We start from the raw sequence: 26,698 nt of genomic DNA on the forward strand, positions 1-26,698 counted from the left end.
GATGTGGAGCTGTCGCTTTGTAGTACATCTTATTAAAAGATTAGGCTGCTTGATGCAGGAAGGAAGGTGATGTTTTTTTGGCAGGTAGGCAATGAAGAACAATTTTCTTTTACATTACAAAAGGCTACAGTCTGATTGCAAAAGGCAAGCTGTGACTTCAAGGCAAACTGGTTAGTTCACATCTCAATTCCGTCAGAAAATGCCTGCCACCTAAACCACACAGTCCCCGTGCTAAAAGGCACACATTACCAACCTGACCTACATCCATCACCAGATTAACAAAAACCAATACTGCTGGACTGCTGGTTACTACCATAACAAAAGGAAAATGAGGAAAAAAATGAAATCTAGATGGTTGGTCCATTAAGTTCATAGAAAGTTACCTTTGAGTTCCCAGATGACTACTCACCCTTAATGATGTTGAGAAATATTTGATACGAAAAGGTGACAAAGTCACACCGATTAATTATCAAATAAGAGTCATTCTTAGAGATCTCTCGAATTATACATAAATTTCTTTTTTAAATGATATTATAGTATAAGATTCTTCAATTCTAAATATATACGGCTCAAGATCCGAGCACGTGAAGCTCCATCTCTACATGCTCATGAGCATCCCGTACTATTCCCATACTATTTAAGTTATGGTTTTCTCTCTCAAAAAATATGGGTGGAAACGAGACGGATATTTTTCACCCGTCCGCCAATCTGAGGCTCATGAAAAATATATAGGAGAGAAAATAAATATCGGTTACTATTCGTGTTCGGATTCAAACCCACTAAAAATATGAGTTAGAATATAGAAAGAGTTGTATCCATCTGTATGTCTCTGATTATCAAACATGTTAATGAAAAGATTAATTAATGATTATTTTATGGGCTCACAAATAATATTACACATTTTTTCCTTATATATATATATATATATATATATATATATATATATATTATTGAACTTTTTTTAACACTTTAATTGAATTGTATCCCTTACTTTGATATTTATTTATGGATTAGGGACACAACTAGATATCCGTTTTGAATCTAATTCTGAGAAAGAAAAATTTTGGTACATGATGAGTGATATATTGTCGGCACTAGCTGCACCCGCACCCGGGTCTGACTTGGAAGAAAAATACGAAATATGATACATGAATAATATGTTTTTACTGTACTCCACCCAATTTCACACTTAAAAAAAAAGTAAAAAAAACTGTAATAAAAGGAGGGTGTGGGAGGTTGATACGTTCCAAAGAAGGATGGCCGTCAAGATGCGGATCGGACGGCGAAGAGCAATCCAGCAGGGTATTGCTGAGGTCCGCATCCCACCCGCCGCATGTGGCCCGGAGCGCACATACAAAACCATCCTTGCAGTATTTGATTTACGGCACCACGAATCCACACACACCATCTCTCGCGAAATTAATCCGCTCCCCTCCTTTTGATTTCGAGCCTTTCCCCCCGTTACTCCTCTCCTCCTCTTCCTCTTTCCCCTTCCTCTCTCTCGTGCTCCTCTCAGGCGGACGCCGCGAGATCGGGAGGAGGCGGACGCGGCGGGAGAGGCCATCGGCCATCGCCATCGCCTTCACCATCACCGACCGCGCGCCGGCAGCGGCGGTGCTCGCGACTCGCGCGGTGTGGATTTGTGGGGGGCAGGGGGGATTCGAGTGGCGGCGCGTTTGGGGTTGTCGCGAGGCGGATTCGAGGGGGGCGCTGTGGGAGTTGGTCTGGGGGGAGAGATCTGTAAGGGAGCGGAATGCAGCAGGAGCAGCGGAAGAAGGTGGGTTTCCCGGGTTCCGGCGATCTCTCGCCCCTCTTCCCCCCTCGTGTTTCTCTGTGTAGCTCTCTGGAACGTATATGGGTGCCCGTTGATGTTGGTGCGATGCGCGAATCGCCTCGGTGTCCTTCGATGTTTTTGTCTTGTTATTTTGTTCTTTATAAGTTGTGGATTGTCTAATGGCGTTCTGGTGTTGCTGTTCATTTCAGTTCTAGCGCGCGATTTGCAAATAGGCTAGTTTTTTAACTCCCCATCGCCATTTTTACATAAACTTTTTTGAGATTTTTTTTTTACTTTTTTTTACATGTTCTAATGGATTTAGTTATTGCGTTGTTCATCATGGACGAAATGTGCGATCCAGCTAGCAATCTGGAGTATGTGGTTGAAAAGGCCAAATGCGATGTGCACCGAACGGTGAGTTACGAACAGCTCATCCTTCACATGCCAAAGTTGACCATTACCGTGTCGCTGCGAGATGCTTCTGCGCCGAACTAAACAACGCCGCATGCTGCTGCTTTGCCCTGTCGGTGGGAAAAAGCTTTTCCCTTACCTCGTGTACTCGTGTGGGGCTCCCGGCTTCGGTAATGCCCACAAGCAAACCCATCTCGGTGGTAAAACGAAAACAACAGTTCGTTGCTGTGTCCATGATTTAATGCTGGTGGAAGATGGAAGCTTCTCAATGTTCGGTTTCGAATTGCAATAATTTTGTGACCTCAACAATATGGTGCCGTTTTTTTTATGAGATTGATTATATGAAGTTCATTGCAATCTTCAGTGATGGGCTGTTGATTCGGTGTGTGAAATTTCTTTTTTTTTTCAGAGCTCTGCGGAGGAGTTTTTTACAGAGTATGGTGATGCGAACCGGTACAGGATCCAAGAAGTCATTGGTAAGGGAAGCTATGGGGTTGTGTGCTCTGCCATTGATTTGCACACTAGACAGAAGGTGGCGATCAAGAAGGTGCACAATATTTTTGAGCATGTCTCGGATGCTGCGCGTATTCTCCGTGAGATCAAGCTTCTGAGACTCCTAAGGCATCCGGACATTGTTGAGATCAAGCACATTATGCTACCTCCGTCAAGAAGGGACTTCAAAGATATTTATGTTGTTTTTGAGCTTATGGAATCTGATCTCCACCAAGTTATAAAGGCTAATGATGACTTAACAAAAGAGCACTACCAATTTTTCCTTTATCAATTACTCCGGGCCCTCAAATACATTCATACTGGTAGGAAACATTAACTCCTTCAGCTCTAGTTCCATTTCCCCCTTTTAGATAGTGTGCATCTGTAGTCTGTATATTAGTTACCCCCTTTGATCTCATTTCACAATGCAGCATTCTGTGGTTAGTCTTATATGTATTGCATATTCATTGCATAGAGGGAAGTCACCTACTCATCATGCCCTTCAACCACTCTCCCCATGTGTTTGTGCTTCAGTATAATTATAAAAGAAAGTGAAGTAATGGGGTAGTTATGGCTTCCTCGGTGACCATGTCTAGATAATCTACAGTGAATGTGAGAATATTTTTATTTACCAAAGGTTGCTTGGAGTGCAGTCAATCAAATGCAGATAATAAATCACCATATTTTTGCAAACCAATTTAGCAGCAGGGGCTTTCCCCTTTATGATGTAAAACCAAGTTAACCAATGGGTTTGTGTATGATTTCTGTAGATTATAATTTTACCTATTATTAATCTGGTTCCTTGCTTTGTGCTAGCTGGTCCAACCATGATACCTGTTACTATCCCTCTATATTTTAATATGTCCACTTAACATATCCATTTACATATCAGTCTGCGTCCTTTTAGTTTGTTCAAACTAGTAGCTTTCTTTTAGCCCACACGCCTTCTAAAATTACCATGAAAGTAAATTATACTTAATTGTAACAGTCAAGGTATAAGACCTGACTGTAAGTTCATGGAAGCTTTGTGACTTATTTAGCACTCTTGTCATTTTCCTCATTACATTTATGTAGTATCTACTCTGATAAGGACACAGTCTGATTGCTTGAGGGGATTCTTGTCCAATAATTGTCATAGGTATTGACTTGCCACTGGCCACTGCTAAAAACACATCAACCATGCCCTGTTGTTTTTCTACCTTATTGACACCCTGTGTAAAATCTTATGACTCAATTGCATATTATTCTTTTATTTTTCTATTGCCATAATGTGTGCTAACACTGAGTTTATATAACTGTAGCTAGTGTTTATCACCGTGATCTGAAGCCCAAGAACATTTTAGCAAATTCTAACTGCAAACTGAAAATATGTGATTTCGGACTAGCACGAGTTGCATTCAATGATACCCCAACAACTGTCTTCTGGACGGTATGTTAGTACGAAGCACAAACCCAACACCAACTGATTTGGTTGAAGTACCACCATGATTTATGGACATAACACGTATGCTCTGCAGGATTATGTAGCAACAAGATGGTACAGGGCTCCAGAGCTCTGTGGATCCTTCTTCTCAAAGGTGAGCTTTGCAGTTCATGCATATGTTTATCCTGACAGAAATACAATGTGCTTGTTAGACTTGACGATGTCATATTATGTTTTATTTGGTATTTTCTCTTTTATATGTTTTTATAAAGCATATACAATTCATCTTTGTGTTTCTTTGATACTGTTTATCCATTTTTGCTAGATTTATATCCGTTCAATCTTGTTCTGATATCATTTTTTTGTTCTGTTTTGTATTTTAATTCAAGGACTTATTATTATTTCCCATCAATTCCATGTTTTACGCAAATATGGACCAATATCCTGCTGAATAGCAACGTTTACAACAATTCAGATTACTGTAAAAAAAAAGCAACTTAGAACAGTACAAGCTTTTTTAAAAAAAATTCACATGCCTGGTGAACTAATGTGCTGCTTTTATGCTTATCATAATTTTTCAAGGGTGTGGTTATATGCAGCATCTTAATGTGTTTTGCATTATCATTTCACTGCAGTATACACCAGCTATTGACATTTGGAGCATTGGGTGCATCTTTGCTGAGGTGTTGACAGGGAAGCCTTTGTTTCCTGGTAAAAATGTTGTCCATCAGTTAGACTTGATGACTGATCTTCTAGGAACACCTTCCATGGATACAATTTCCCGGGTATGATAATACTGTTAGGTAAAAGTTTTTTGTAGGTCCTCCTGGGAGGAGACTTCAGTGACCCCCAACATTTGTCTTATTGTTCTCTTCCTTTCCAGGTTCGGAATGAGAAAGCAAGACGGTACTTGAGCAGCATGAGAAAGAAAGATCCAGTCCCCTTCTCTCAAAAGTTTCCTAATGCAGATCCTTTGGCACTAAAACTCTTGCAACGGTTATTAGCCTTTGATCCAAAGGACCGTCCAACTGCTGAAGAGGTAACTGTTTGGTGTCTTTTGTCACTGTGATAAACTGATATGTCAATTTCTTTTATATGTTAAGATTTTGCTTGCAACTTTAGTTTGGTATGTGAAGTATTTTGTATTGTTGTGGCATTCTCCTGATACTTAAAACTTGTCAGGCATTGACTGATCCATACTTTAAAGGCCTTTCCAAGATTGATAGAGAACCATCATGCCAGCCAATCAGAAAACTGGAGTTTGAATTTGAGCAGAAAAAATTGTCTAAGGAAGATATAAGGGAGCTGATATTCCAGGAGATATTGGAATATCATCCACAATTGCAGAAGAACTACAGAAATGGAAGAGAGAGAGCAACCTTTCTCTACCCAAGGTTTTAGCTTTTCTGTATTTGCACACGTATGGTGCTTTTGCACATGCATGTACCATGTATTTATACGTTTCTTTTACTGTATCAAGTCTCATTGACGGTGATAACTTGTCGTCATGATTATACAGTGCGGTTGATCAGTTTAAGAAGCAGTTCTCTAATCTTGAAGAAAGCAATGGAAGTGGCTCAGCAATTCCAATGGAAAGAAAACATGCATCGCTTCCTAGGTAATATGGCATCAAATTCTGATCTCGTGTTTTTTTTTTTTGAGGCGTGCTTTGAAGGTCATCTTAAGATTTCTCAATATCAAGGCAACCTTGGTGCCAAATGATGAAAGAAACATCTAGATCAGGCCAGGGGTTCCTTGTCCAGATGGCAAACTGGGTTATATAAAACTTTGGACTGAAGTAACTGGGGCTCACATGAGTTCAAAGAAAACAGCTGCTTTATTCCTGAAGTGTGTCAAAATCTTGTGCATGGTCTTGCACCAAGCACAGGGATGGAGATTTCTCTAGGAATTTGTGGTTCTGTCAATGTTGTAGAGTTGGCGCATATAACTGCTATCTAGATGGCCAAATTCTCCGTTTGACTTGGTATATGATATGATGAAGAAAGGAACTCGCACGTTAGTTAGAGTCATGTTACAAAAGAATTTTGCAGTCTAGATATTTTGACATTAGACGAGAATTGATTAGCATGCATTCATAATGTTATACCCTTTGATTTAGTTAAACCTTGAGTTTTTTTGCTAATCTACAACTACATTTTGTAAGGTCTACTACTGTTCACTCTACTCCAATTCCTCCCAAGGAACAACCTCTTGCGGCCTCATTGAAGAGCAGCAGGCCTGTCTCTGATGAACCTTGTAAAAACCCCTGGGTCATGGGAGGATTTTCTGGAAATATTCCCACTTCTTCTCAGGTTTCACAAGTGGCAAAACCAGGTGCACTTGTGTTTCATTTATTAATACTAGTATATCTACATGTTCTGTTTATATTTCTAATATATTTCCTTCTTAACAGTGGCACCAGGGAGACCTGTTGGGTCAGTATTTCCTTATGAGACTGGAAGCACCAATGATCCTTATGGTCCAAGGGGACCAGTGATGAGTTCAGGGTATCCTCCCCAGCAACAAATCTCACAAGCATATGGTTATCATCAAGTGCCTGCAAGGATGAACTGTGTTGAACAATCACAAGCCATGGATGCTTATAAAATGCATTCACAGTCACAGACGCAGGCCTATGCTTATCCGAACAGCAAAGTCACGGCTGATGTTGCTCTGGACATGAGAGGATCCACGTTCCATCATTCAGCAGGATCAAAGAACGGCTCGTTAGATAGAATGGTAACACAGACTGACATATACACAAGATCTCTTAACGGTATTGTTGCTGCCGCGACTTCGGCAGGCGTTGGTACTAACAGAAAGGTTGGTGCTGTACCCATCAGCACCTCAAGGATGTATTAGTAGTGGCTAACAGCCTAAATTGATTGGCATATATTGGATTTCGTTGCTGGATTGGCTCCTAATTATTTACCAGCCACCAGTAATAAACGGAGAAGTTTGCCTGGAAGATGGTCAGATGGATGAGGACGACTATTAGAGGTGATTCAGTTTGACCTCTTCCACTTGTTGTTTCACCTGATCAGCTAGGTACAATTGTCTTTCTTCTCTGTGCACCAGACAAACAACAGAGATGTACCCAGCGACATACTCTTTCTTGCTAAATTACAAATACTACATCACACAGGTCAGCAGAAATTTCACTCTTCCACCTTGCTACTTGTAGTTATTACTAGTAGAGACTAGAACAACAGAGATGTTTACGCGCAAAGCAAGTACGTTCTCCTCACAGCTGAAGACATCTGGCTTCAATGTTTACAGCACGTGACGCCGTGATTTGGGACGACTACTTTTTGACAAGTCGATGATAATTGAAGTCTATGCGTTTGAAACGTCTGTTCAAGGTATGCTTCCGAGAATTTCTACCGGAGCATACTTACGTACACAATTTTTTAATTAAGACCACCAAATGCCAACCTATTTAAGGCTCTCCGAATGCCTCCATTTCCCAAGCACACCGGCTCGATCAGCTGTCAACACTAATCGAAACCTCCTTGCAAAATTGCAAATTTGCAATACATCACTCAGCCGATAAGCCACGTTGAGCCCGCGACAGCCGACGCGGGCGCGCCATGGCAGTGGCACCTCCTTCGCCGCTGTCCCTCGTCTTCGTCGTCCTCGCGGCCGTCTCGCTCTCGGCCTCGGCGGCCGCCGCACCGGCGTCGGTATTGCCCAGAGGAGCCATCCCGACCAAGTCGGGCTACCTCCCCATCCCGCCGGCAAACGCTTCGCTCTACTTCGCCTTCTACGAGGCCACCGAGCCGGTGACACCGCCCGCCACCACGCCGCTTCTCGTCTGGCTGGAGGGCGGCCCCGGCTGCTCCGGCTTCCTCAGCAACTTCCTCCAGATCGGCCCTTACCTTCTCGCCGGCGGCTCACTGTCTCCCAACCCCTTCGCGTGGAACCGCCGCTTTGGTCTCCTCTTCATCGACAGCCCGCTCGGCACCGGCTTCAGCGTCGCGCCTTCCCCCGCCGCCATCCCCACCAACCAGTCCGTCGTCGCCGACCACGTCCTCGCCGCGCTCCAGTCCTTGTACTCCCTCGAGCCGAGCTTCCGTGCCCGCCCTCTGTACCTCACCGGCGAGAGCTACGCCGGCAAGACCATCCCCGCGGCCGGCGCGCTCATAGTAGCAACAAACCCGACGTTGCCGGAGAAGAAGAGGATTAACCTGCGCGGCGTGGCCATCGGCAACGGGATGACGCACCCGGTCACGCAGGTGACCACGCACGCGGACATCGCCTACTTCATGGGCCTGATCAACGGGAAGCAGAAGCGGGAGGTGGAGGCGATGCAGGCGAGGGCGGTGGAGCTGATCAAGGCGGAGAGGTGGAGCGAGGCGTACGTCGCGCGGGAGGGCCTTCTGAAGTGGATGGAGAACGCCTCCGGTGTGCCGTCGCTGTTCGACGTGGAGGTGACGACGTCGCTGGAGGCGGAGGCCGCGGCGCTCGCGCCGCTGCTGAACGGCGCCGAGGCGAAGGCGGCGCTGGGCGCGCGGGGCGACGCGGAGTGGAAGATGTGCAGCGCGGCGGTGGGCGCGGCGCAGCACAAGGACGTGATGAAGAGCGTGAAGCCGGAGGTGGAGGCGCTGCTGCGGCGTGGGACGACGCCGACGCGCGTGCTGCTGTACGGCGGGATCCGCGACGTGAAGGACGGGCCGGTGTCCACGGAGGCGTGGGTTCGGGAGCTGGAGTGGGACGGCCTCGCCGCGTTCCAGGACGCCGACCGCGCCGTGTGGCGACACCGAGGCGGCGAGCTCGCCGGGAGCGTGCAGCGCCACGGCGCGCTCGTGAACGTTGCGGTGTATGGCGCGGGGCACTTCGTGCCGTTTTCTCAAGGGCGCGCGGCGCAGGAGATGATCGAGGATTGGGTGTTCGGCAAGGGATTGTTCGGCGCCAGCGGCGGGAAGGCGTAAGGCAAAATGTTTCTTCATTTATAGTAGGGAGTATTTTCTCCGTTTCATAATGTAAGACTTTCTAGCATTGCTAATATCTATATAGATATTAATGAATCTAGATACATATATATATATATATCTATATTTATTAATATCTATATGAAGTAAGTCTAGAAAGTGTTACATTATGAAACGGAGAGAATATGTAGTTAGTCCGCTGCCACGGCCGTACACACCGTATTGTGCTCTGTAGTTTATACGTAGATCATTTCAGCACCTATGATAAATAAATAAATAAATAAAATTTTGGATCAATGCGCCTTGCCTCTTTCCATCGTTCCTTGGTGTAGTATACATGCTAGATCATTTCAGCTCACAAAGTTCATCCCCAAGTCCGCGCTTGGAACTGGATGCCATGTAGGATCTCGGCAGCAATGTCTTCTCGGCGTAACAAAACTGGTTTTAGTAGTTGGATGAATCGATATACTCACTTGAGGATAAATTAGAGTCAACCTACAGTGGGAGCTAGTAGAATTACAGTTTTTCCTTGTCAGAATGGTTTTGAAAAGGACCTAAGTGCCAACGAATCTCAAAATCCCTCATTGAGGCCCAAAAATCTAATCCCAAAATTTCTATCCAAATTCTAACCTCGAAGGTTGAATTTCACAATTCGAATTTTTCCACCGAAATTATTCACTAAATATATATCTCCTTGGATCCAATGCCAAGTCCATCAGATTTTTCCTTCCAAAATTTACCAAAGATTGCCTGATACTCCTATCAAATAATCCAGTTTGAATTTAAACCAATTCCAAAATAATTAAATTTCTTTCACAAACTCTCCCATGAAAATTCCCAACTGTTACTGTCCAAACGGGCTACCCTATCCTCCTTTCTTCCTCCCGGTCCGCATGGACTCCTCCCTCCCTCCCATTTCTCTCCTTAATCATAGAGGTTAATAATCCTTATAAATTCAAGATTGACACATTCATTTATTTTTTTTCTTTATTTGATTAGCCGATTCATCAACCAAATATACTTTTAAAAAGACTAGGCACGTGAGTTCTAGATATAGTTGGCCAAATGGGCCGCCCGGCACGGCACGACCCATGCCCGATCGTGCTTGGGCCAAGGTTAGTTGGGCCGGCACGGCCTGACCGACACGCCGGGCTGTGCTGTGCTAGCCCACGAGCTACATACACGGCCCAATACGACTCAAGCCATGCCGGGCCAGCCCGAAGGCACGACAGCCCATCGTACTTCTCCACATAATAAATCTATTTTTTCATCCCTCAACTCAGCGGTTGTGTCGTATAGCTGGAAATAAGTCTATTTTGTATTAATCTACTCTTTGGGCCTTGCCTTATATGGTTATTTAAGTCTATTTTGCATCCCTGTACTATTTTTCTTCAATCGTGGCCGTGTCGGGCCAGCCCACCGTGCCGTCGGGCCGAGCCAAAATGGCGTGCCTTGGGTCGGGCCACGGGCCTCGGGCCATATGACCATCTATAGTTCTAGAAGTCTCCCGATTGCTACAAATGGATTCCACTTTCCTTGATGAGCTCCTGATTGGTCAAATAGAAATCCTTCTATGTGATATGACACTATATTTTTTAGAGTAAATTTCAGAAAACTACAACTTTAGTGATAAAACTATTAGTTTGCTACAACATTAGCGACATATTTCAGTTTGCTGCAACAATAGCATGAGAAATTACCACAAAACTATAACTTTTATAATAGCATGAGTAAAAGTTGCTGTTTTTTAAAATTTACTCTATTTTTTTACAAGGTACATTTGATGGACCTTGTTGTTATCTCTGGCTTTTAATAAATGATGTTGCTGACTTTTAAAATAACGTTTGCAAAGAAGAAAGATCTTCTTTGAACCCCGCATCGAATTTATCTCCGATTTGTAATGCAAACACTCTATTCAAATTTTAATATAAAATCAGCCTTCGTTCCACAGTCGAGTGATATATCACATGTTAATACATCTTCTCAATTTTTTTCATAACCATTTAAGTGACATATAAACAACGAGGGGATATCTCCTCGAGGGATCAAAATAGTTTCCCCCTAGACTTACATAAGTATAATACATAGATTTTATCTTAGGGTTACAGAAGTACATGTACAAAATTAAGTTCTAATAAGTATGTTATAAAACAAGAGAGAAAATTGAAAATTTTCAAAGATATAAAATATATATGTCAAATTAAAGGTCATTTTAAATGTATAGTTATTGCAGGAATCTAGCGGAGATTGAATATACTAATCCTATAAAAATTATGCAAAGTTTTTTATATCAGTAAACAATATGTATGGGTCACAAAGAGTATGTGTTGCTAATGACTAGTAGTGATTCAGTTTAGGCTCTTGACATTTTTTTTTTTTGCGGGGCTTGACATCTGTTGTTTGACCTGACCAAATAAGAAATTAAGAAATGCTGCTCTCCTCTGACCAGGAAACGGAGAACATATGTTCTGTCCATATATGTATGGCCTTCTTTGATCTGTCACGCGCAAAACAGCCGCGTTTTGGCTCACTAGTCACTTGTTTGACTTGCTGTGGGTAACGATGTCAGCTTGGAACAAATACTCAATTGACTACTTGATGATAATGTACTTTAGCTTCAAACATTTGTATTTCCTTACATATATCACATCAGGTACACTTCCAAGAACTTGCACCTGAGAAAATTCTCAGCTATTACACGACAATACACGCTTCGGAGAATTTCCGACAATACACATACTCCTACTTAAGGCTTTGTGTGTGTGACAGTGCCATTCTCAAGCACAACTGAACTGCCCATAGGTACAAATCATTCCATCCAGCCATGGCACCTCCTTCCCGGCCGTTTTACCTCGTGTACGTCGTAATATTTGTGGCCGTCTCACTCTCGGCCACGGCTGCCACTGCCACCGCGGCGGCGGTATTGCCCAGAGGAGCCCTGCCGACCAAGTCGGGCTACCTCCCCATCCCACCGGCGGCGAACGCTTCGCTCTACTTCGCCTTCTACGAGGCAACCGAGCCGGTGACACCGCTGGCCACGACGCCGCTTCTCGTCTGGCTAGAGGGCGGCCCCGGCTGCTCCGGCTTCCTCAGCAACTTCCTCCAGATCGGCCCTTACCTTTTCGCCGGCGGCTCACTGTCTCCCAACCCCTTCGCGTGGAACCGCCGCTTTGGTCTCCTCTTCATCGACAGCCCGCTTGGCACCGGCTTCAGCGTCGCGCCTTCCCCCGCCAACATCCCCACCAACCAGTCCGTCGTCGCCGACCACGTCCTCGCCGCGCTCCAGTCGTTTCTCTCTCTCGAACCGAGCTTCCGTGCCCGCCCTCTGTACCTCACCGGCGAGAGCTACGCCGGCAAGACCATCCCCGCGGCCGGCGCGCTCATAGTAGCAACAAACCCGACGTTGCCGGAGCAGAAGAGGATTAACCTGCGCGGCGTGGCCATCGGCAACGGCATGACGCACCCCGTCGCGGAGGTGACGACGCACGCGGACATCGCCTACTTCATGGGCCTGATCAACGCGAAGCAGAAGCGCGCGGCCGAGGCGATGCAGGCGGAGGCAGTGGCGCTGACGAGGGAGGAGAGGTGGCGCGAGGCGTCCGCCGCGCGTGCGCGGCTGATGTCGTGGCTGGAGAACGCCACGGGCGTCGTGACGCTGCTCGACGTGGAAGTTCAGCAGTCGGTGGCGGTGATGGCCGCGGGGCTCGCGGACTTCCTCAGCACCGCCGAGGTGAAGGCGGCGGTGGGCGCCCGCCCCGACGTCGCGTGGGAGGCGTGCTCCGCGGCGGTGGGCGCGGCGCAGGAGGAGGACGTGATGAAGAGCGCGAAGCGTGACGTGGAGGCGCTGCTGCACCGCGGGGCGTCGCCGACGGCGACGCCGACGCCGACCCGCGTGCTGCTGTACGAGGGGATCCGCGACGTGGGGAACGGGCCGGTGTGCGCGGAGGCGTGGCTGCGGGAGCTGGAGTGGGACGGCCTCGCCGCGTTCCAGGACGCCGGCCGCGCCGTGTGGCGAAGCGGAGGCGGGCTCGCCGGGTACGTGCAGCGCCATGACGCGCTCGTGCATGTGGCCGTGTATGGTGCCGGGCACTTCGTGCCGTATTCTCAGGGGCGCGTGGCGCAGGAGATGATCGAGGATTGGGTGTTCAGAAAGGGATTATTCAGCGCGGGCACCGTCTAGAACCTGAACATCATTTCAAGGCATATATAAGTAAATAAATAAATAATAAAGGGGCTAGCTATATTTGTGGAATTAGATTTGAAAATATACTTTTTATTTATTTTTTCACGAATATTCCGGATGCAAAATTTTTGACGAAAATATATCGTCGATCTCGTACAACCATTATACGAAAATTACGTAAGCGAGATGTCGCAGACGGTATCACGCCAGGAAAGTGCGAGACCGCGCGGGCGAAAGTCGTTGAAACAATCAGCGACAGTGTCAACCGGCTCCATTTATTTGGTGATTAAGTACATAATTACTATTAACTAATAATAATTAGTGATTAATTAATAATTAATTAATCGCTAATTAGGATAGTTAATCACTAATTGATTCGGTGGCAGTCAGGTATCGAAAAAATTTTGAAAATATCCGTTTTTTATTAATAATTTGCGTTTATATACATGCATGCGGTGAATTTGCGAAAATATAACTAACACGCGACGCCGGATGCGGGAGCGACGGGCAAGCGCAGGTTGGATGTGCGGGACCGGAGGCTCGAGCGGTCGCGCAGGGTGGGGTAGACAGCGTCGGTCCCGCGGCTTAGACAAACGGAACCGGCGCGCTCCCGCGGAACAGGAGAGGGCCACGCGGTACCGGCTCGGTTCCTTAGAGCCGAAGCGCGGCACCGGCTCGGTCCCGCTGGATGGTTGCGCGGCACCGGCCGGCCCAATCCCTTGGAGCAGCGGTGCCGCATCTCCGTGACGCGGGACCGCTGGCGACGCCCTCCCCCAGCACCCTGTCCACCATTGGCCATTGGATACAGCTGAAGCATGCAAGAGATTCTTTTATATGTGGTTAGTGCCGGAGGATTTGCTATTCTTTTGATTGATTAGTGCTTGAAGCATGCAATAGATTCAGTACGTGGTTAGTGCCGGGAGTTGATTGATTAGGGCTTGAAGCATGCTCAGTACGTGGTTAGTGCCGGGAGGATTTGCTTTTTTTTTTTATTGATCAGTGCTCTGACGAGCCGTTCCCGCGCCTCGACCATGCGGCGTCGCCAGCGGTCCCGCGCGGCGGAGATGCGGCACCGCTGCTCCACGGGATTGGGCCGGTACCGCGCAACAGCCCTGCGGGACCGAGCCGGTGCCGCCGCCCTGCCCTGCGTGACCGCTCGGGCCTTCGTCCCGCTCTGACCAACCTGCGCTTGCCCGTCGCTCCCACATGCCGGCATCGCGGGTTAGGTATATTTTCGCAAATTCATCTCATGTATGTATATAAACGTAAATTATTAATAAAAAAAAAAGGATATTTTCAATTTTTATTCGTCAGGTATCGGCGTATCGCTGTTTCAATGTCGGTCTCGCTCTTCCGTTCCGGCCGCGAAGGCTTCTCGGGCCCTCAGTGTGAGCAGTAGAGAGAGTGAGAATGCACCATCGGATATCTCGCAGCGATCCAAAATCTGATGGGCCGAAATGGGTTGTTACCATCGGCTGCCGCCCAAAATCCACGGGACCGTACGCTGACGATGGATCACTTCAGCAGAGGACCGACGAGGCGACGAGGTGACGGCCGTGCTGGGCACCCGTGGCGACGTCGCGCGGTACTGATCCTGCACGCCAGCACACATCCGGCAATCCGGCAGGCGGCAGCTTTGGAAGGTAAAGAATTGACGAGAGCAATCAATGGCAACGAGTGATGGATTCATCAAGTGACGCAAGGCCCAGTGGCAGAGGGTTGGTGAGGGGCTTTATTTGGTTTGATTTATGCCCTTGAACGGACCAAACCAGCGACCAAAAAAATGCAGCAGTTCTTTTTAAAACTAAAAATTGCAGCAGTTGGCAAAGAATATATCATCCCCGCTTCAGTTTATCGCGGAGACGGACGAGCAGATCATAATTCAGATGTCATTTTCTTGTTGTAATCACCGCTTACACCACAACCACACCCCGGCCATGACGTGTCACTTTCCAAAGTCATCTCTCGTCAATGACAAACAGGCAGGCACAGAGTCACAGACACACCGCACAGTACAAAACACAGTGAGACACAAACATCTTGTCGTACTATCTCTATTCCTCGTCCCAAAATATAAACATTTTTAATATAAGATATATTTAGCTCACGCTAAAATTAAACGTTTGGTTGAAATTGAAACGATGTTATGAAAAATTTGTAAATTTATGTGTGTATAAAAGTTTTGATGTGATAGAAAAGTTGAAAGTTTAAAGAAAAATTTTAAAACTAAACTCGGCCATAGTACCAAATTAAATATTTGTAACTTTGACTATTAATAAAAAAAATTGAAAAGAAATAATCATATAAAATTGTTATTACTAGATTTATTATTAAACAAACTAATATGTAACTCTTTTTATTTAAAACTAGATATTGTTGAACAAAATAGCATTTCGGAAACCGCTTAGAAGTAAAGTGCTTATATTTTTTATATTTTACTAGGACAGAGAGGAATATCTGATTATTACCGGCATGAGCTGAGCTGATTGATCGGTGCATTCACTGCCATTTCAACGCCACAAACCACAGACTGACAAGCTCATCCTGTTCCCATCTCAACTGCGGTCACTCACCAATGGCTCCGCCGCTTCTCCTCGTCTCGCTCCTGCTCATCGGCTTCGTCAGCGCCAGAGCCATCACACCCTCAGCTGAAGCGGCGGCGGTGTTCCCGAAGGAAGCCCTGCCGACCAACTCCGGCTACCTCCCCATCACGACAACCAACGCCTCGCTCTTCTTCGCCTACTACGAGGCCACGCACCCGCTCACGCCGCCGGCCTCCACGCCGCTCCTCCTCTGGCTCCAGGGCGGCCCCGGCTGCTCCGGCCTCGCCGGCAATTTCTTCGAGCTCGGCCCCTACTTCGTCAACCGCGACGCGCTCTCCCTCTCGCCCAACCCCTTCTCGTGGAATCGCCGGTTTGGTCTCCTCTTCATCGACAACCCGCTCGGCACGGGCTTCAGCGCCGCGCCGTCCCCCGCCGCCATCCCCACCAACCAGTCCGTCGTCGCCGCGCACCTCTTCGCCGCGCTGCAGTCGTTCTTCGCGCTCCAGCCGGGCTCCCGCTCCCGCCCCTTCTTCCTCACCGGCGAGAGCTACGCCGGCAAGTATATCCCGGCGGCTGGGTCGTACATCCTGGCCGTGAACCCCACGCTGCCGACGCGGCTGCGGGTTAACCTCCACGGCGTGGCCATCGGCAACGGGCTGACGCACCCCGTCGCGCAGGTGGCGACGCACGCGGACACCGCCTACTTCATGGGCCTGATCAACGCCAAGCAGAAGCGGGAGCTGGAGGCGCTGCAGGCGAGGGCGGTGGAGCTGACGAACGCGGCGAGGTGGAGCGAGGCGGCCGACGCGAGGGGGCTCGTGCTGTCGTGGCTGGAGAACGCGACGGGCCTGGCGACGCTGTTCGACGCGGCGAAGAAGCGCCCCTACGAGACGGGCCCCGTGGGGAAGTTCGTGAACCGGGCGGAGGTGAAGGCGGCGCTGGGCGCGCGCGGCGACGTGGAGTGGGAGGAGTGCAGCGACGCGGTGGGCGCGGCGATGCACGGGGACGTGATGAAGAGCGTGAAGCCGGAGGTGGAGGCGCTGCTGCGGGGAACGCGCGTGCTGCTGTACCAGGGCATCCGCGACCTCAGGGACGGCGTGGTATCGACGGAGGCGTGGATGCGGGAGCTGGAGTGGGACGGCCTGCCCGCCTTCCTCGACGCCGACCGCGCCGTGTGGCGCATCGGCGAGGAGCTCGCCGGGTACGTGCAGCGCTCCGGCCCGCTCTCCCACGTCGTCGTCTACGGCGCCGGGCACCTCATGCCGGCGGACAACGGCCGCGCGGCGCAGGAGATGATCGAGGATTGGGTGTTGCAGGCGGGGCTATTCGGGCGCCACGGCGGGATGAAGCGCGCGGCCTGACTCCGCACTCCGGGCGCCGGCGGAGGCCAACCTGTGGCCTCATCTCTTGCGGTGTCAAACTCTAATCTGATTTTAGAATCGAGCAGAGTACATCGAGGAATACAAGCATTTGAGTCTATAATTTTTTCTTCTGGTGTGGTTGAATTCATCGTGATAAACTATCCTGATTTCATTGGGATTATCTCCTCTAGAAGGCAGCTTATTCAGGTTTGTTTTTTGTTCAGTCCAAGATCAGAGGGCAATACCGAAGGATCACTTTGTACCAAACTACCAATGCAGTATATTCAATAACAAGGACTTAGAAGCAAAAGACAAATCTTATAAAGACGGAGCTCCTTATTTCGAATTTTCGATCAGAAAAAGGCCTATTTTGCTCTCCTGTACTCCGGAGCAGGGTTTACAAAAACCAAAAAAAGCCAAATTCTTTTCTTTCGAAAACCGGATGTTCGGTCTGCTCGAGAACACAAACCGATTGGTTTTCTGTTCTAGTTAAGGGAAAAAATTGATAAAATTTGATCGGATATTATCGGGAATCAATGATTTTCAAACAATTTTCACGAAAACAAAGAACCTCGTTTTTTCGCTCGGGAATGTTGGTGAACCTCTGCTTCGGACTCCGGAACGCTATATTTTACAGTCCAAGTAATCTCATATTTTTCTTTTCCCCCTCATTTTATAGCAAACAAAAGTAAAGAGAATTAGTGCTGTCCCACACGTGGATAGGCCTGAATTGGGCCCATCCAAACAAGGCCAGCCTTCCAGCCTTTTCTCATCACCCAATGTATGGATCATGGACACGCATTGGCTGCTTTCTACCTTTTGTCACTGACATGTGGGCCCATATGAGTCTGGGCCCATATGTCAGTAACAAAGGTAAAGTGCAGTGACTGCAGAGGATCTCATTCCCTACGCAGAAGGGAGGTTGAGTGGGAACTCCCTCCACGCGGATCGCGCCGTGTGGGCTGTGGCTGCCCATCGGCAAGGAAGGAGCTCGCCGGCCACTTGCAGCGCTCTCGCATCGGACGTCGTGGTCTACGCGCGCGCGGGCACCTCGTGCCGATATATGGAGCATGGACGCGCGTTGCACGATTGATCGAGACGTACTGTGTCGATCCCACCGACCCACCGGCGCAGCAGACACATTGGCGAGCCGAGCAGCCAGGCGCCGACGTACTGCATGCGCGTACGTCTCGATCGTGTGTTTAGACGGCCGCGCACGTACTCCCGCGACTAGTCTCACTGCACCGGCTGTTGGGGATCGAGGAGCTGTTGCCAAAAACGCCTGTTCGTCTTTATCCCCGTTTTTAGCTCCATCGACCAATGCCCGGCCCATCCACTGGACAATTTTTTTTAAGATAATGGAAATAAATTATATCTCCGGCCTTTGTCCGTGGATACACAGCCAAAAAGATAAGGTAATAGATCCACTGGATAATAGATCAATAAGGTAATAGCATCATGTAGCGCCCGTTCCGTCGTGGCGCCTAGCGGGAAAATTATCTCTTAAAAACCCTAATTGCGAAATTTGTTTCTTCGCTTGTCGTCTAGTGTCCGTGCCATCTCAAGATCTCAATCCCCGATCTATCGTTGAGTTCAATTCCGAATCCAAATTCTTCCAAATCTTTTTCCTCCGCAAAAGTCTATTTTGCCTCCCCCGGGGTCGATGGGCCAATTCCCTCTCGGCCCATCTCCCCCTCCCCTCCCCCGGCGCGCTCCCTCTCCCCCTCTCCCTCCGCTCCGCTCCGCCCCGCCCGCGCGCCGCGCGCGCTGCGTGCGCGAGCGCGCAAGCCGCGCCGAGCGCCCCTACTCCGCTCCCCCCGCTCTGTCCGCGCGTGCGTGAGCCGCCGCGCCGCGCGCCTCCCTCTCCCTCTGCTCCGCCCGCGCGCCCCGCGCGCGAGCGCGAGAGCCGCCCGCGCCGAGCCAAGCCCTCCTTTCCGCCCCTTCGCTGCCGCTCCCCACGCGTCATTCGCGTTTGCGCCGCCCGGCCCCGCTGCCCTGCCGCGCATGCAGCCGCTCGGCCCCGCAGCCAGCGCGCGTGCTCGAGCCGCGCCTCTCCATCCGCCGCGCCCTCCCATTGCAAGCCGCGCGCGCGTGCCGAGTGGCCGACCATCTGGTCGCCGCCGCCGTCACCCTCTGCCGCGCCAGCCCACGCCTGTCGCCCGTGTCGTCGCGCCGCTCCAAACCGCCCCGCCGTCATCGCCGTCGTCATCGCCTCGGCCCCGCCACTCCGCGCGCAAGCCGCCAAGGGACGGAGGCCGAGCCCTCCTCCCTCTGCCGCGACGCCCCCGCTCCCCTCCCAATTTTCCCAAAGAAGAAAGGGGCGAGCCCCCCTTTCTCTCCCTCCTTTTTCCCCTTTTCCTCCCGCCGGCGTCATCCTCCCTCCCTCCTGTCGCCGTTTTGGCCGCTAGCCGGAGCGACAGCTCGCGCCTTGACCGCCAAAGTCGGTTTCCAAACCGACATTGCCGCCCCCTATAAACCCAAGCGCCCTCCCTTCCCTTTTCTCCCATTCTTCCCTGTTTCTCGCCCGCGCCATTGCCGTCCCTCTCGCCGACCGCAGCCGTCGCGTGTGTGCCGGAGGAGCCGGTGCGCACTAGGACGCGGAAGGGGACTCCGGGCGCTCGTCTTCCTCCTCTTCCCCGGCCCGAGGCCGGAGAGATCCCTCCCGCGCCGTCGGCCTCTCGTCACAGCGCCCCTCCTCACCTCGGTGATGCCTCCCTCCGTTCTTCCTCCTCGCTCCATCTCCCCCCCTTAGTTTTCGGTGGTAGCACGAGTAGCCTCCCCGTAGCTAGCCAGCGCCGCCCCGACCGTTGCCGTCGCCCGCCGTGTGCTCGCTGCCATCGCCGCTCGAGCTCCGTAGCACCCGCTCGTTGCCAGCCTCGCTCGGCGTAGCTCCGCCCAATCCGACGCTAGCATCGGATTCCCGTGGCCGCGTAGATGCTCTCACCGCCGGGAATCGGCCCCTCGTGACCTCGTCGCCGTTTCCCTCTTCCCTCCCCACCGGTTGCCGCCGCCGCGATTCGCCGCCGTCAAGCTTCCTCCGGCGAATCCGAGCCGTTGGCTCGTCTCCCCTCGTCTCGTGCAACCACCCGGTGTGCTCGCTTTCGCCGGTATCGCCGTGGTTCGCTCCGCCGCTCGCCGCTGTTGTCCGCCATCCGTTCCGACCGGCGTCGTCGTCTACCTCCCGCCGGCCCGCGTGGCAGCCACGTCGGCGCCACGTCGGCGCCAGCTCAGCCGAGGTCGGGACGGGCCGACCCCGGTCAGCCCCTCCCGTGCACGCGTTCCACCGCGAGCCGTGAGGCTGCGCGTGGGCCCGCCGCATCCGTTCCTCCGCAGACCGCGCGCGTGCACCGCGTCCCTCCCCCGCCCGCGCGCGTGCGCCGCGTGCTCCCTCCGCACGGTGAGCCGAGCCGCTGACAAGCGGGTCCCACCCGGGACCGCGCACGGTGAGCCCGGTCCACCGGCCCTCTCTCTCCTCCCCTCCCCCGCGCGCACTTGGGCCGCCTTGGGCCGGCCGGCCCATTTAGCTCGGCCAGTCCGCTCCTTTTCCCTTGGGCCGCGCCCTAGCCGCTCGAGGAGAAGTCTATAATCCCTCCCTCTTTCCCTTTTCTTTTCTTTTTCTTTTCCAAAAAGGATTTAATTAAATCCTTTTCCTTTAGACCAAAAATCCAATAATCTTAGAAATTCAATATCTTCCCAACCGTAGATCCGTTTGACTCCGTTCAACTTCCAAAATTCCTCAAATCTCGAGATCTATCTAATGGCACGCTTAGAGGTCATTATTAGGGCTTCATTTTCGCCGTTTGTTGAGTTGTCCCGTTTCGCGTGTAGTTCCGGAGCCCGAAGACCCGCAGTGCGAGGATTTCGAGGATCAAGCTCCAGATCTCGAGCAAGGCAAGCCACCTTTGAACATCTTGAGCCTATATTTGAAATTTAATTATGTTGCTTGCAAAATATTATGCATTGATAGGATCGCACTTAATCTGTTGTCCCGTCTGCAAGGCAGATTGGCGGATCTACCTAGTTTGTTGCATTTGATCCTTCCTTTGTTAATTGTTATACCATGTGCCCTTGTAACCACCCAGTTGCGCCTCGGAAATCATGCAATCTGTGCGAGTACCGAAGGGCGCCTTCAAATTTAAAATCTGAGCAACTTCTTGGGTAAAACTTGAGTTTTACAAAAGACTTGGAAAACCCGACACCTAGGTCGGTGCTTGTGAACTAAATGAATTTCCAAAACCGCGGACCGGGGAACGTACCGGGTGTACGGTTTTCCCGCTCTCGCACTTAAGAACCGATTCCTTGGAATTTCATCTAAACATAAGACAAGTACGACCACATGGGTGGAATGGGACACCCCTGGCTGAGTAACTAGCTTATCAGGGGAGCCTTGATGTCGAGAGACATGTGGATTCGCTGGGGTGGTGTCGGGGAGGACCCCTGGGCTTCCTGGCACAGTATGGTCTGGGACCTAACCTGTTGTTGGTCTGGGACCCCTCTCGTCGGCATATGGTAAACCTGTATCGGCTTTGGAAATGCCTTGTCATGAAAGCTTGGAGGTCTCCCGACGTGGCTGATCCCCACGGGCTGGGTGATCCGGGTTAGTAATGTCGTGTGGGTAAAGTGTACCCCCCTCTGCAGAGGTTAACAAACTGTTCGAACAGCCGTGCCCACGGTCATGGGCGGATGTGAGGTGATTCCTAGCGTAGTTTTGTTTGACTACTGCTTGTGAAATTGCTATTGTGGAAAGGGGTTCGATGTTTGAAAAATCTGCAGCTGATGGGATCAGCTAGGCCCGGGTGGCCGTTTGAAAGTTGTAGGCCCGGGTGGCCGTTTGAAAAGCTGTTGGCCGGATGCCAACCTTGAATCAAGTCTAAAGACCGATACATTACACATACTCCGACCGGACGAGACGCACTGTCTCAACCGTGTCGTTTGAGAAGCACTCACTTAGTTGTTTTCAGAAAGGAGTTCAACTAAAATCAATTGCAAAAACAACGGCCTTTCCTTGAAGCCTGCATTAAACACTTATTTCCCTTGGCTTGCTGAGTACTCCCCGTACTCACCCTTGCTCTATATAAATAATCCCCCCCCAGTCGCTGAAGAAGACGAAGCGGATCCTGCTGATGAGGAGTTCTTCCAGGAGCAAGCCGGCTACGATGAGTTTTAGGGTTTCGGCCTAGTTCCCAAGTCGCGCCTGTGTTGTTTGGTCCAAGTCCCGGCTTCCGTTTCCCTTTTGTAATGCAGTTGTGAGCTCGGGATCTGTCCGCAGCCCAACATGACTGTACATCTACTCTATAATAAAGAGACCTCTGTTGCTGTGATAATCTGTCTTCCTGTGATACCAGCACTGTGTCCTGGGACTGGTATTGATTAACAGGTTAAATTGGAGCGTCACAGACTAGTTCCGGTCGGTACTAGTTCGGGGCGTGACACATCAGAATTCAAATCAATAACAAGACCCAAATTCCTCATGATCTACAGTTTGGAATTAAAGACAGTGTTTATATAGCTAGCTAGGCACTTAGCAATGCAACTCAAACAAACATGTTTTGTAGACCAACCAAAAAAACGAGGACACAAAACATGCATCCCACACTTCACTTGGTCATCGGTAACGTAACCATATATATATAGCCGCGCACAAATTTATCTCGAGCAGCATGCATTCTGTAAACCGTAAATAAGAAAGATCTAATATCAATAGCCGTGGTGACTGCCTGTCACGGAAGGAAGAGGTCTTGCTGCGCGGTGTAGAGATGAAGAGGAGGCATCGTCGGCCGGGCGGCGGCGGCGTGTATGCTCGGCACGAAGCCTAACTGCTGCTGCTGCTGCTGCTGGTTCATCGTCATTCGCACCCGAGCGGCGAGGGCTTCGTCGAAGCCAAGGAGCGGCGGCGGCGGCGCGCCGAACTGGTAGGCGCCGGCGGCGCCGGGCATGACACCGCGCGCGCTCACATGCATGAGCCCCTGCTGCCTGTGCATGTGGTAGCTCACGGGGCTCGGGTGCGTGTGCTGCCCTTCGTATGTGGTGATCACCATGGACGGGTCCTGCTCCGACCTCTCCACCCGCTTCTTCACCCCGCACCGCGGCGCCGTGCACCGGTAGTAGCTCCTGCATTCGTTGGAATAGAGAAGAGTCAAGTGACGACACAGAAGAAGACGCAGGTATTAGGTGAAGAACTGTCCATCGTAGATATATACTTCTAACATATGGATCCATCGAGATATTCTGAGAAAAAAAAAACTCAGACCAATGCCAATGTGTGCTTAGCTTGTTGCTAATGCTGTGGTAGCTGCTTCTGTCAAATATATGCATGCCAATTATGATGGAGAATAATGCATATGCAAGTGAAAATTTGGCTAGCTGACCTTGGGTAGGAGCTGTTCTTGACGGCTTTCTGGCCGTACTTGCGCCACCGGTAGCCGTCCTCGAGGTGGTCGACCTCGCTCTTGGTCATGAACGCCACACGTGGCTCACGCTCCTTCTTCGCCCCTTTTTTATTCTTCATTTTGTTCGTCCTGCACGCACCAGATCGATCGATCGAGATCGACATATGCTGTCTCAGTTGAGATATTGGCCTCTTGCGCATATATATCAGCCGGTGCATGATTGCTACTGTCTCGTGAATCATTTGTTAATCATCGATCGCTAGTCTCGTCAGTTAATCATTAATTCATATATATATATATTGTTAATTATTGTGAAAAGATCGGTTTCAACAAATTATTGTGAAAAGAAGGGAGGGAACAAACCCTAAATTCCGACGTTAACACTTCACACGCGGTATATACACACACGGAATCTTCGTATTCAGACCCGTAAAGTTAATTAATTTGTACCGATCGATGAATTAAAAACTAGGTAGGTAGATGCATGTACACACCGAAGCCAAATTAATTAATTCATCCAAGATCTATCTAGCCATGCACGTGTGATAAATCGATCAGACATAAATTCAGCATGGATCTAGCTACAAAACAAGATCAAATTAATACTGAACTTACTTGCAACTCTGAACGGCCGATCCCTCATCGTCAATCTCCTCCTCCTCCTCGTCCTCCGGCCGACGACCTTTCTTGCACCGGCGCAGATCGTCCCCTCCAGCCGCCTCGCTGGACGACGACAGCACCGACGAGTTCGGCGTGGCCGGCGCCGCCGCCACGCCGCCGGCCTGACTGGGATGATCCACCACCGTTTCGTGCTTCACGGCAGCATCGCCGCCCAACGGGGACGACGCGTACACGGGGTCCTGCAGGAAGCCTTGCAGATAATCCGTGATGCTGGAGTAGGGCGTGATGAGCCCAACACCATCATCGTCTCCAGCGCCGGCGCCGGCGCCGGCTCCTCCTCCGGACGCCGCCGATCTGCCAAAGAAGAAGCTGGCCACCACGTCGTCGTCGTGGTCGAAGGGGAGGAAGCCGGCGGCTGCAGGATGATCCTCGTAGAGGCCATGACCTCCTCCTCCAGGTCCAGACATGGAGTACTGTGAAGCTGGGGAAGAGGCGTTGAACGGAGCAAGCAAGAAGGGCTAGCTTGACTCTTGGGAGGAAATGAAATGAGAGGAGTTTTGCAAAGGCGAAAATTCTGACTGGTCTTTAATTTGGAGTAAACTAGAAATGAGATTGGTGCGCGTGCGTTGTGTGTTAAAATACTTCTGCCACCACTATACAGTTGATGTTTATATGCTTGTCTTATTCCGTGCTTATTTCTTAATTAACCTGATCGATCGATTTAATCATTTTTTGCTTAAGATTTTGTTTTGTTTTCTTTCCAGGAGAGCTAGGCTGCTCAAGAAATTTTCACATTATTTTTTTTATATATGTACTCCCTCCGTTTCAAGTTACAAGATATTTTGACTTTGGCAAAGTTAAACTATTTTCAGTTTGACTAAGTTTATAGATAAATATAGTAATATTTATAATACTAAATTAGTTTCATCAAATCGATAATTAAATATATTTTCATAATAAATTTGTCTTGGTTGAAAATGTTACTATTTTTTTCTATAAACTTAGTCAAATATAAAGCAGTTTGACTTTGACCAAAGTAGAAACGTTTTATATTCTGAAACATAATATGAGTACTATCTTAGCTAACGTGTATACTTGTGCACCACGCACGTACGTCTGCAGCTATGCTCTATTTATAGCCTTTTGTTATTTTTATCATGTGAAATGTTAATACTTTTGGGCAGGACACTAGTACACTAGGGGTGTGTTTAGTTGAGGAAGAGTAAATTTTTGGGTGTTACATCGAACGTTTGACCGGATGTCGGGAGGGGTTTTCGGACACGAATGAAAAAACTAATTTTAGAACTCGCGTGGAAACCGCGAGACGAATCTTTTGAGACTAATTAAGCCGTCATTAGCACATATGGGTTACTGTGGCACTTATGGCTAATCACGAACTAATTAGGCTTAAAAGATTCGTCTCGCGATTTCCCTCATAACTATGCAATTAGTTTTTCTTTTTATCTATATTTAATGCTTTATGCATGTGTCCAAAGATTCGATATGATATTTTTGGGAAAATTTTTTGAGGAACTAAACGGGCCCAGGTTCAGTTACACGTGGAGTCGTGGATTGAGCTGGTGGTACATCTCTTGTCTGCTGCCAAACTCGGTCCTTTTGTGAATTAGGACAGGTAATCAACTAATCAAGTGTACCTGCAAATGTAACAGATTGAGCTTTCAATGATTAAATAATGTGAACTAACCTGACAAGTGACAACGTGCAAATTGTAAAAATGTAATGTTAACCTAATGTTGACCACTGCTAAGCTCAGTTGGGAGTAGTCAAGAGCCTGTACATAGCACAACGAGTCAAAGGTACGTACAATATTGACATGTAGTATATATTGTCGTTACTAGCATATGCCCGGTTGTATGCAAGCTTGCTACTAGCTTGAATAAATTTATGTTCTCCCTCTATCATAAAATATAACACTATTGATTTTTTTAACACGATGTTCGACAATTCGTCTTATTCAAAAATATTAGTATAAATATGTAAAAGTATAAACTAATATTGTAATTTCTTTGACGACAAAACAAGTCACAACAAAATAAACATTATTTATATATATTTTTAATAAAATGTATGTTTAAACATTATGCTAAAAGTCAACAGCATCATATATTTTGGGACGGAGGAGGTGGTATCTTTCTTAATCCCTTTGGGAAAATCTAAAATCAAAATACCATTGTATGCAATATGTGATACGTGCACGTGAGTTGTAAAATATCATCATTCATGTGAGAATGACATATGAGACCAGGACCCTCATGTCAATGACACGTACGATGGTTTTTTCAGCTCCGTGAATTTTTCAATGGTGTTAGGCAAATTGTCCCATCTCTTTTTCAACCATGCACGCATTATTGACAAAAATTAATATGAAATGTTTTCTCCATATTTTCTATAAATTAAATATAATTTCATTGCTATATAGGATCATTGCAAGATCAGAATTCACTACTCGACAATTGAAGTATCAGGGAATAAGTTATGAACACCGATCCAAATTACAGAGGATTCTATATTGGGGGCTGTTATTACGTGGAAAGATGGCCGACCTAGTC

General features: G+C 48.9%; 6 protein-coding genes across 8 annotated transcripts; 4 read left to right on the plus strand and 2 right to left on the minus strand.

The window, feature by feature from the left end:
* Positions 1–1,383: 1,383 nt before the first annotated feature.
* Positions 1,384–7,256, plus strand: LOC125078106 (mitogen-activated protein kinase 9). Of its 3 annotated transcripts, NM_001404785.1 has the most exons (11): positions 1,384–1,777; positions 2,136–2,188; positions 2,595–3,000; positions 3,979–4,106; positions 4,195–4,254; positions 4,736–4,885; positions 4,984–5,139; positions 5,283–5,494; positions 5,620–5,718; positions 6,265–6,434; positions 6,514–7,251. In NM_001404785.1, exons 3-11 carry the CDS (start codon positions 2,838–2,840, stop codon positions 6,960–6,962), a joined length of 1,587 nt encoding a protein of 528 aa, NP_001391714.1. In that variant the 5' UTR covers positions 1,384–1,777; positions 2,136–2,188; positions 2,595–2,837; the 3' UTR covers positions 6,963–7,251. The 3 variants fall into 3 exon arrangements, with proteins under 3 accessions (NP_001391714.1, XP_066166309.1, NP_001391712.1); XM_066310212.1 differs by having other exon boundaries at positions 1,384–2,498; positions 6,514–7,256; NM_001404783.1 differs by lacking the exon at positions 2,136–2,188.
* Positions 7,257–7,568: 312 nt separating this feature from the next.
* LOC4339736 (serine carboxypeptidase-like 50) lies at positions 7,569–9,328 on the plus strand. Its single transcript, XM_015784092.3, has one exon. It carries the CDS (start codon positions 7,691–7,693, stop codon positions 9,029–9,031), a length of 1,341 nt encoding a protein of 446 aa, XP_015639578.1. The 5' UTR covers positions 7,569–7,690; the 3' UTR covers positions 9,032–9,328.
* A 2,482-nt stretch (positions 9,329–11,810) lies between these two features.
* LOC4339737 (serine carboxypeptidase-like 50) lies at positions 11,811–13,283 on the plus strand. Its single transcript, XM_015782698.3, has one exon. It carries the CDS (start codon positions 11,856–11,858, stop codon positions 13,209–13,211), a length of 1,356 nt encoding a protein of 451 aa, XP_015638184.1. The 5' UTR covers positions 11,811–11,855; the 3' UTR covers positions 13,212–13,283.
* Positions 13,284–15,755: 2,472 nt separating this feature from the next.
* On the plus strand, positions 15,756–17,443 carry LOC4339738 (serine carboxypeptidase-like 50). Its single transcript, XM_015781938.3, has one exon. It carries the CDS (start codon positions 15,790–15,792, stop codon positions 17,116–17,118), a length of 1,329 nt encoding a protein of 442 aa, XP_015637424.1. The 5' UTR covers positions 15,756–15,789; the 3' UTR covers positions 17,119–17,443.
* Positions 17,444–20,897: 3,454 nt separating this feature from the next.
* LOC4339739 (uncharacterized) lies at positions 20,898–22,496 on the minus strand (the record flags this gene model as incomplete). The annotated part of the gene is made up of 4 exons (XM_015782222.2): positions 20,898–21,035; positions 21,375–21,416; positions 21,592–21,750; positions 22,182–22,496. Coding segments are annotated over 4 exons (654 nt in total), but the record flags the coding sequence as incomplete, so codon positions are not given.
* A 90-nt stretch (positions 22,497–22,586) lies between these two features.
* LOC136351041 (WRKY transcription factor 23-like) lies at positions 22,587–24,849 on the minus strand. The gene is made up of 3 exons (XM_015782223.2): positions 24,123–24,849; positions 23,487–23,636; positions 22,587–23,229 (listed from the first exon to the last, which is right to left on the minus strand). The coding sequence occupies exons 1-3, from the start codon at positions 24,593–24,595 to the stop codon at positions 22,839–22,841; spliced, it is 1,014 nt and encodes a 337-aa protein (XP_015637709.1). The 5' UTR covers positions 24,596–24,849; the 3' UTR covers positions 22,587–22,838.
* Between the last annotated feature and the right edge of the window lie 1,849 nt (positions 24,850–26,698).

The sequence above is a fragment of the Oryza sativa genome, chromosome 5 (genome assembly GCF_034140825.1).
Source record: "Oryza sativa Japonica Group chromosome 5, ASM3414082v1".
In the NCBI taxonomy this organism is placed as follows: domain Eukaryota; kingdom Viridiplantae; phylum Streptophyta; class Magnoliopsida; order Poales; family Poaceae; genus Oryza; species Oryza sativa.

Coding starts and splice junctions, on each gene's coding strand:
- LOC125078106 (NM_001404783.1), top strand. CDS start 1,754: ATGCAGCAGGAGCAGCGGAAGAAG. Junction 3,001..3,978: donor CCTCAAATACATTCATACTG/GTAGGAAACATT, acceptor ATATAACTGTAG/CTAGTGTTTATCACCGTGAT. Junction 5,495..5,619: donor GCAACCTTTCTCTACCCAAG/GTTTTAGCTTTT, acceptor ATGATTATACAG/TGCGGTTGATCAGTTTAAGA.
- LOC4339736 (XM_015784092.3), top strand. CDS start 7,691: ATGGCAGTGGCACCTCCTTCGCCGCTGTCCCTCGTCTTCGTCGTCCTC.
- LOC4339737 (XM_015782698.3), top strand. CDS start 11,856: ATGGCACCTCCTTCCCGGCCGTTTTACCTCGTGTACGTCGTAATATTT.
- LOC4339738 (XM_015781938.3), top strand. CDS start 15,790: ATGGCTCCGCCGCTTCTCCTCGTCTCGCTCCTGCTCATCGGCTTCGTC.
- LOC136351041 (XM_015782223.2), bottom strand. CDS start 24,595: ATGTCTGGACCTGGAGGAGGAGGTCATGGCCTCTACGAGGATCATCCT. Junction 23,637..24,122: donor TCGGCCGTTCAGAGTTGCAA/GTAAGTTCAGTA, acceptor TGGTGCGTGCAG/GACGAACAAAATGAAGAATA. Junction 23,230..23,486: donor AAGAACAGCTCCTACCCAAG/GTCAGCTAGCCA, acceptor CAACGAATGCAG/GAGCTACTACCGGTGCACGG.